Source organism: Lepisosteus platostomus, chromosome 12 (genome assembly GCF_059453375.1).
Source record: "Lepisosteus platostomus isolate fLepPlt1 chromosome 12, fLepPlt1.hap1, whole genome shotgun sequence".
In the NCBI taxonomy this organism is placed as follows: Eukaryota; Metazoa; Chordata; class Actinopteri; order Semionotiformes; family Lepisosteidae; genus Lepisosteus; species Lepisosteus platostomus.
Window position 1 is genome coordinate 4844909 of NC_142622.1, and position 6762 is coordinate 4851670.

The 6762-nt window shown below is 34.8% G+C and overlaps 1 protein-coding gene across 1 annotated transcript; it reads right to left on the minus strand.

The window, feature by feature from the left end:
- Positions 1 to 1567: 1567 nt before the first annotated feature.
- Positions 1568 to 3922, minus strand: gngt1 (guanine nucleotide binding protein (G protein), gamma transducing activity polypeptide 1). Its single transcript, XM_088600535.1, has 3 exons — positions 3789 to 3922; positions 3372 to 3470; positions 1568 to 2087 (listed from the first exon to the last, which is right to left on the minus strand). The coding sequence occupies exons 2-3, from the start codon at positions 3465 to 3467 to the stop codon at positions 1962 to 1964; spliced, it is 222 nt and encodes a 73-aa protein (XP_088456661.1). The 5' UTR covers positions 3468 to 3470; positions 3789 to 3922; the 3' UTR covers positions 1568 to 1961.
- Positions 3923 to 6762: the final 2840 nt, after the last annotated feature.

A 6762-nucleotide genomic window follows, 5' to 3' on the forward strand; every position in this document is an offset into this window, starting at 1 on the left:
AAACAAACAATGATAAAATATACTGTATAGTTAAAAGTGTACATTTCAAGTCAAGGTATGTTGTGCTAAAATAGTACAATGCATTGATGGGACTTTATTTAGAATAGAACCTATTACATTTTTAGAACTTAATTTTTTACCTGTAAAGTGCTTTGAGAGGAGTGTCCAGAAAAAACTATATAAGGAATTATTTTTTGTATTATTATTATTATTATTATTATTATTACATCATATTCAATTTTTCGTCACTGTGCTTCAAAAAGTATATTGCTCCTGTAGAATCATAGCTATTCAGTTATGTCGCATTTATGCCTCATCTTTAAAGGGGTATATGAAAAGACAAATTCCTAATGCAAGAAAATGTATGTCTAATAAAGTGATCTTATCTATCTTATCTTATTTAATAAAGTCTTCTTTGCGGTTTTTTATTTAAAAAATCTGTTGCCCAAGTGCCTCCCCTTTTCAAATGGAAAAACAGTAATCGCTCATTATCTGTTGTTTGCACGAGAAGGAATCAGCCTCACTATTGGAGTGCCAAGTGACAGAATGTCCAGGAAGTTCTCTGCCACCTTTCCATGAAAAGCCTTGTTTTTAATATCATTTCCAGGTAAGCTCTTTGAAAATAAAGGAAAGTTTTTTATCATATGTCAGCACAAGTTTGTGAAAGATATGTTCATTGCAAATGCACTTGCCAAAGAAATTTCAGTGTTGTCTCTCTAAAGGCCTTAAGGACAGCAAAACCCCTTTGATTTAGCATGCCAAAGAGCACGATTAAAAATATCACTTTTGTGGTACAGTCCTCTGTACAGTGTATTTCTAAATGCCACGTTACATGTTTCTGCCGTCTGACTCAGTGCTGTACAAAACACAACATGCTGTCTGAAATGCTTTTAATTATAAAATGAGATACGGTTCAAAACACCTGTACAGAGGACCATACTAGCTTTTCCGACTTCAGATAAGTATTGCACCCCTTCCCAGATCAATATATTGTAAAGCTGATCAAGATTTCTCATTTATATTTTCAGTTCATCTCTTTGAATCTATGATTGATGACTCTGATTATCCTCTTTGGTGTTATTTTCAAAAGTACTGTAAATAAAACCTCTCAAAATTCAGTCGTAGCTCATGAGTAACACATTGGAACCCAGGAAACTATCAGAATCAGAAACTGTACTGTTCCTTTGCAGTCTTAGAAATTGCCCCTTGTTTTCTGAATTATGTCTTTTAAAGTTTATTGGAGCAAGAGACAGTGAAACAATGTTTTAACTTCATCTGTAATCAAAAAGTGTCTGAGGATCTTCTCATCCAGTCATTTACTGAAGAAAATTCATACCAAACACTGCCACACCCTTTTCTGTAAAAAAATAATGCCTTTTGTACTCATTTTTAACCAAGATAGAGATAATGTACACATTATACTGTAGATTTTAGTGTTAATAGAAAATGCATAGAACACCAAACACTAAATTTAAACTATTACATCTTGGGCTGCAAGATTATTTATAGTAGCATAAAAAAGCTTCTTATGTAAGACTGAAATAAAGGTTTTGTAAAAAAAAGGCAATTTCATTCTGTTGTAAACAAGCTCGTTTAATCAAATTGTTTTGTTCAGGTACGAAACAGATGCTGCCTAGACAACAGGTGGCCATGGGACAGAGTTACAATTATTCCATCTAGCAAAGCTTTGACAACTGTTCCATAATTCTTCAGATTAAATATGTAGTTTAACAGAATTTATCACTTCACAGAAGACTTAAAACGTTGAAACGCAGACTGAGTTTGGGGTCCCCTGTCTTCTGTATAACTTGTAAACCGATGTAACTTTTCATTTTGTTGTGTTTGTTTTGCCCAGTTCTGGTGTATTCCAGCTGTGAGTGGCATGATTCATTTTTAATTCAATGTCCAATTGTTCTAAAGCAGGCTAGGACTGGGGAAGGAGGAATTTTTGGTTGTCCACCTCAGGCAATGACACACCCCCCCTTTTCCTTGAAAGGGTTCTTCTCCTCTGGGATTCCTTTCACGAGAGGGTCTTCTGCTGAACCAGCCTCGATGTAGTCTCTCACTTCTTCACAGCATTTAGATACCTACAGTGCAATCCAGAATAGCAACACCAATAAGAGAGCTGCAGATGTATCTTACATAAAATATGCAATGACTACCAATGGGCATCTAAATAATAACTCCTCCGACACCAATAATGCTTAAATAAATAAGCTTGTTTTCTGTTCAAGCTAAATTAAAAATGGAAATGCCAGACCTGTCAAGCTTTAATCTATATGAAGCTATCTCCTAGTTTAAACAGCTTTCCTCATCCACTGTTCATGTAATTCAGATGTGTTGCAAATTAACAATAGTATACAAAATAGTACTGGTGTGTAGTAGATAGCAAACATTATCAATAATGTATGAAATTCATTCAAAGGAATGTTTACGGTTGAAGGTTTGCACAATAGATAAGTGTTTACACACCTGTTTTTATTCTTTACAGCGGGGTTGTATGTACAGTTAATTAAATTACTTTAATACATTTTCCAAGCAAACACTAACAAAGCTGTTGGCTAAACACTTATTTCAAAGCTGATATTGTTTTACAGGTCTAACAGAAAGCAACGGAAAATGCTACAGTCTCTAAAACAAACACATTCAGTCACTACACCCTTTATTTTGTTTGGAAGAACTTTAACAGTTTTCAAAATCGTTTCTGAAGATTATTTTTCTTAATATAACATAAGGATGTATTTCTGTACGTATTTTCATAGCGATCGGTGAGCCACTCAAGAGATGTGCTGTTTGTATTTTGTGAAAAATGTTAAAGATATACAAGTACAGTATCACTCTGTTTTGTGGATACATCGGGAGTTATTTACATTATTCCCACTCAGTAAGAGAAACAATTATGAGACAATATGCTGTGATTTTCCAAGTCTTCCTGTTACCTTACAAACAGTTCAAAAGTGAATTTAGATCACGGCTTCCTGCACACAGATCTAATGTAATAGTAGATAACATAATACTACCCATAACAGTAGGAATATAGAGTACAATACGTGAATTGGCATCATATGGTAATCCCAGAGCAAAAGTGTTAAAATATATGATATCCTACATTATCAGAAATAAATTAGTATTGTCAGGCTCCAACCATGTTGGGTTATGAAATTTATTAGCCTTAAATGTTTTTTTAAAAATCCCGTTTTATCCTTTGTGATCCTGCATGCACAGTATGTTTTATATTGTACTTAAATCAATGACTTTTAGAGATGCATTATCTCCATTTAATTAAAATTATTCTATACAAAGATGACAGATTAACCTGAAAAGAGGTCAAAGAACATAGTTATATTGTGCATAAAATATTAAAAACTTACCAGTGCTCTCTCCAGTTTCACTTCAATCTTAAGTTGATCTACTTCCATTTTTAGTTTATCTTTGTCTGTCAAATCATCCACATTAATTACCGGCATTTTCTATGAAACATTGTAAGACAAATTGGTTAACAAAAATATAGTAGAACACAATAAATTAATTTATTATGACTAATACATTTTGGTCATTTTATAGCTACATAGCTAGTGAATTTGATAATTCATTAATAATATCCAAAATATGGATTTTAGCTTGATTGGCTAGCTACGTCAGATTATAAAAAGTATATGATTTTATGCCAATTTAATTTTAGAGCACTGTGTAAACTAGTGTAAATAGCTTGGTTTAAAAACAAACCAGGCCTCTGGAAAACAACACAATCTTGCAAATAATGTAAGTAAAATTATAATTAAACATACCGCTGCGTATAGTGAGCTGCCTTCAACGCCTGTAAACTTAACAGTTCACCAGTGCAGAACTAAAGAAACCTGCAGCCTTTCTCCAATCTGGGTTTTAAAGTAATCTGTATAAACATCTTAATCATTTAATCAGATTAAACCGAGATCCACAGTTTGTTTAACACATCACATATAATGTAAAAAGTTCATTCATTTATGTGCCCCAGAAGTTTGTAAATGTTTCTTTAAGTGTCATAATGTCACTAAATTATTTTAGATTCTGAATAGTGATATAATTCTAAATAAGAGGTTCAAATACAATCTTAATGAATTCATCTGGCTCTAAAATTTTAACTTGGATGTAGGTCAAGGGGATATCTCACAATGCAATACAGGTCGATAAGACCAGATGTATAATCTGTACTTACCCTAAACCTGTCTTTTTTAATAATGTTGAGTGTTCATATCCTTATTTTATTTGGTCAACACCTACAATTCCTACAAGTTCTGTACAAAAGCATACACATAAGAAAAATATCTTAATGACTATAACTATATATAATAAGCATAAAATGTGATTAAAAATAACACAATCTTGATTTCCCTTGATCACGATGTATTTGTATAGTGTAACAATTTACATATGGAAAGCTGAAAAACAGAAAACTGAACATTATATGTAAAATAATCATATGAAAATCATCTCATATGCCAGGTCATGGAAGCAGAAATCATGTTAAGGACATTTAAAATCTCTTTTTCTCAATGCGCAAGTAGGCTTGCAAAAATACACCATCTCTGGGACAAGATATACATTTAATGAAGTGAAACAGCTTGAGAACAGTTAGTACTGAGCTGTATTTCCCCAATAGCGGATGCTGTCCTCAAACTCTGTGGATGTCAGTTTAGGTACTCTGCAAGCTTCAAAGAAAGTCATCGGAATACACCTGCATTCCTCATTACCATGGTGCCTTTTGGTGCCATGCACATTTTAATTTAATTTTAAATAATAGATTTATTTTTGACATTGTGTTCATAGAGTATGTGCTCTCTTTGTTTCTGTAATGTTTATCGTCATCACCTTCTGATCTTTACTAGTTAATAATTGCTATTGTAGATGTGGAAAGCCTTGAGATTAGCTTGCTTGCCGACCATCCAGTCTTTCTGTGTTGTATTTTTAGTGCAATATATAATAAAGTCAGCTGATATTAGAATATTGTTAACTTAAATTGTCTTGTAGTTGAATGGAAACTGCAGTCATTCCATTTGAATTAACAAGGCTCTCAACGCAAGCTTAAGGCATTGATTAACCGAATCTGACAGTTTATTCATAGATTGTGTTTAAATTACATTAATCACCATTTAAATCTTTGTGGATGTCTCTCAAACTCAGAATAACCTTTTTTAGTGTGTCAGTTTTTTATATTAGATGCACACTGCAAACACAAAATCTCAGCTTTTCATTTTGTAATTAAAGAAAGAGCGGGATTTCTCCAGCACTTTGTCAATATTCAAATACAGGTACTGTAAGACAAATCAAAAGGATAAGCATAGCTCTTGCTTTAGAGCTCTAGTTGACTTATTGTCACCTGTCTGAGGATGGACTGATAAACTGGCTTTTTACCAGAATTTATAAATCAAACCAAACAAGTAAACTCTACCAAATGTCAGTTTCCATTTTTTCAGGCTCTCAGGTTCTTCTCCGAACAAAGGTAGTTGTCCCAAAGAACCCCATCCAATGTCTTTTAAGCTCTTTACAGCAGACCAAATACCCACTCCCAGCGCCTAATATACACGTGCTGGGGGTTGTAGTTTCCAAACTGATCCTGTTTATCTTTGTTAGGAGCAGTCTTAAAGTATTCCTGCCCTCACTAACTCTTTCTTTCTTCACAGTACTACAACACCTTGTATAATAATGCCTTTTTTCGGAGCTAATACATAATAGACTAAATAAACTTGAAACCGTAACAGTAGCAGCAGAGATTGACTTAAGGCAAAGAGATCCTTACTTTTGTGTAAACAGGGTCATATACTGTACAGTAATTCACTGTTTACATAACTTTGATCTTTTGCTCCCTTAACACAATCTGTTTGGTTTGCTTTTATGCAATGGGTGTCACTATGCTGGCTTCCTGTTTTTTCATAACGTGAAGGAAGTGCAAACTGGGAAAACCTGTGGGTAAGTTACAAAAAAAGGGAGATTTTACTAACATGGTGTCTCAAATAAGAAAGAAGAGTGCGCTCCCAAAGCTGTTGAGTAGCTGTCCGTGACAGTCAGTGAAAAAATAAGATGAGCTGGATTCTCTCTCTACACCTATTTTTATTAAATGCTGTGAGCACCACTATACTGATAGAAGTATGCAATATTCCATAAGGCATGGACAAAGCCAAACCTGTAGATAGGTTTCTGAATGATCCAGGAGGCACAAGGGGAAACTGTGTGGAAGTACAATTAAAACTGGGACCAGGAGGCACATCTTTAGTTGTTGTGGGGTTGTGGGAGTCTGGAACAAACTCCCCAGCCACGTTGTCGAAGTTGATACTCTGGTTTCTTTCAAGACATTTCTGATTGAGATCCTTGGGTCAATTAGCTACTAACGACCAAACTGGCTAGATAAGATAAGGTCATTTTATTGGCCAAATACAATTTCTTTCATTAAGAATTTGTTTTTTCACATACCCCGGCTCTCCATGAAACACAGACAGGGAGAGAGAAGCCTGGGGTCAGAGTGCAGTGTCAGCCATTTATACAGCGCCACCGGAGCAGTTGGGGTTAAGGGCTTTACTCAGGGGCCCTATGGAGTAGGATTCCTCTGCCGGCCGTGGGATGGGCCTCCTCTAAATTCTACACAGTAACCGTTCTTATGTTCTTAAAACTTACATCTTACAAAAGCCTTCATTGGGACCATCTAGCAGCTGACATGGTGTTTTCTGACACCCGATTCTTGATGTCCGCTGTACTACCTGTGAACCTGTGGATAAAGGATTCCCTGAC

Excerpts from the sequence above, each read along its gene's own strand:
- gngt1 (XM_088600535.1), bottom strand. The coding sequence starts at position 3,467 with ATGCCGGTAATTAATGTGGATGATTTGACAGACAAAGATAAACTAAAA. Across the intron at positions 2,088-3,371 it reads TGAAACTGGAGAGAGCACTG|GTATCTAAATGCTGTGAAGA; the intron begins GTAAGTTTTTAA and ends ATTGCACTGTAG.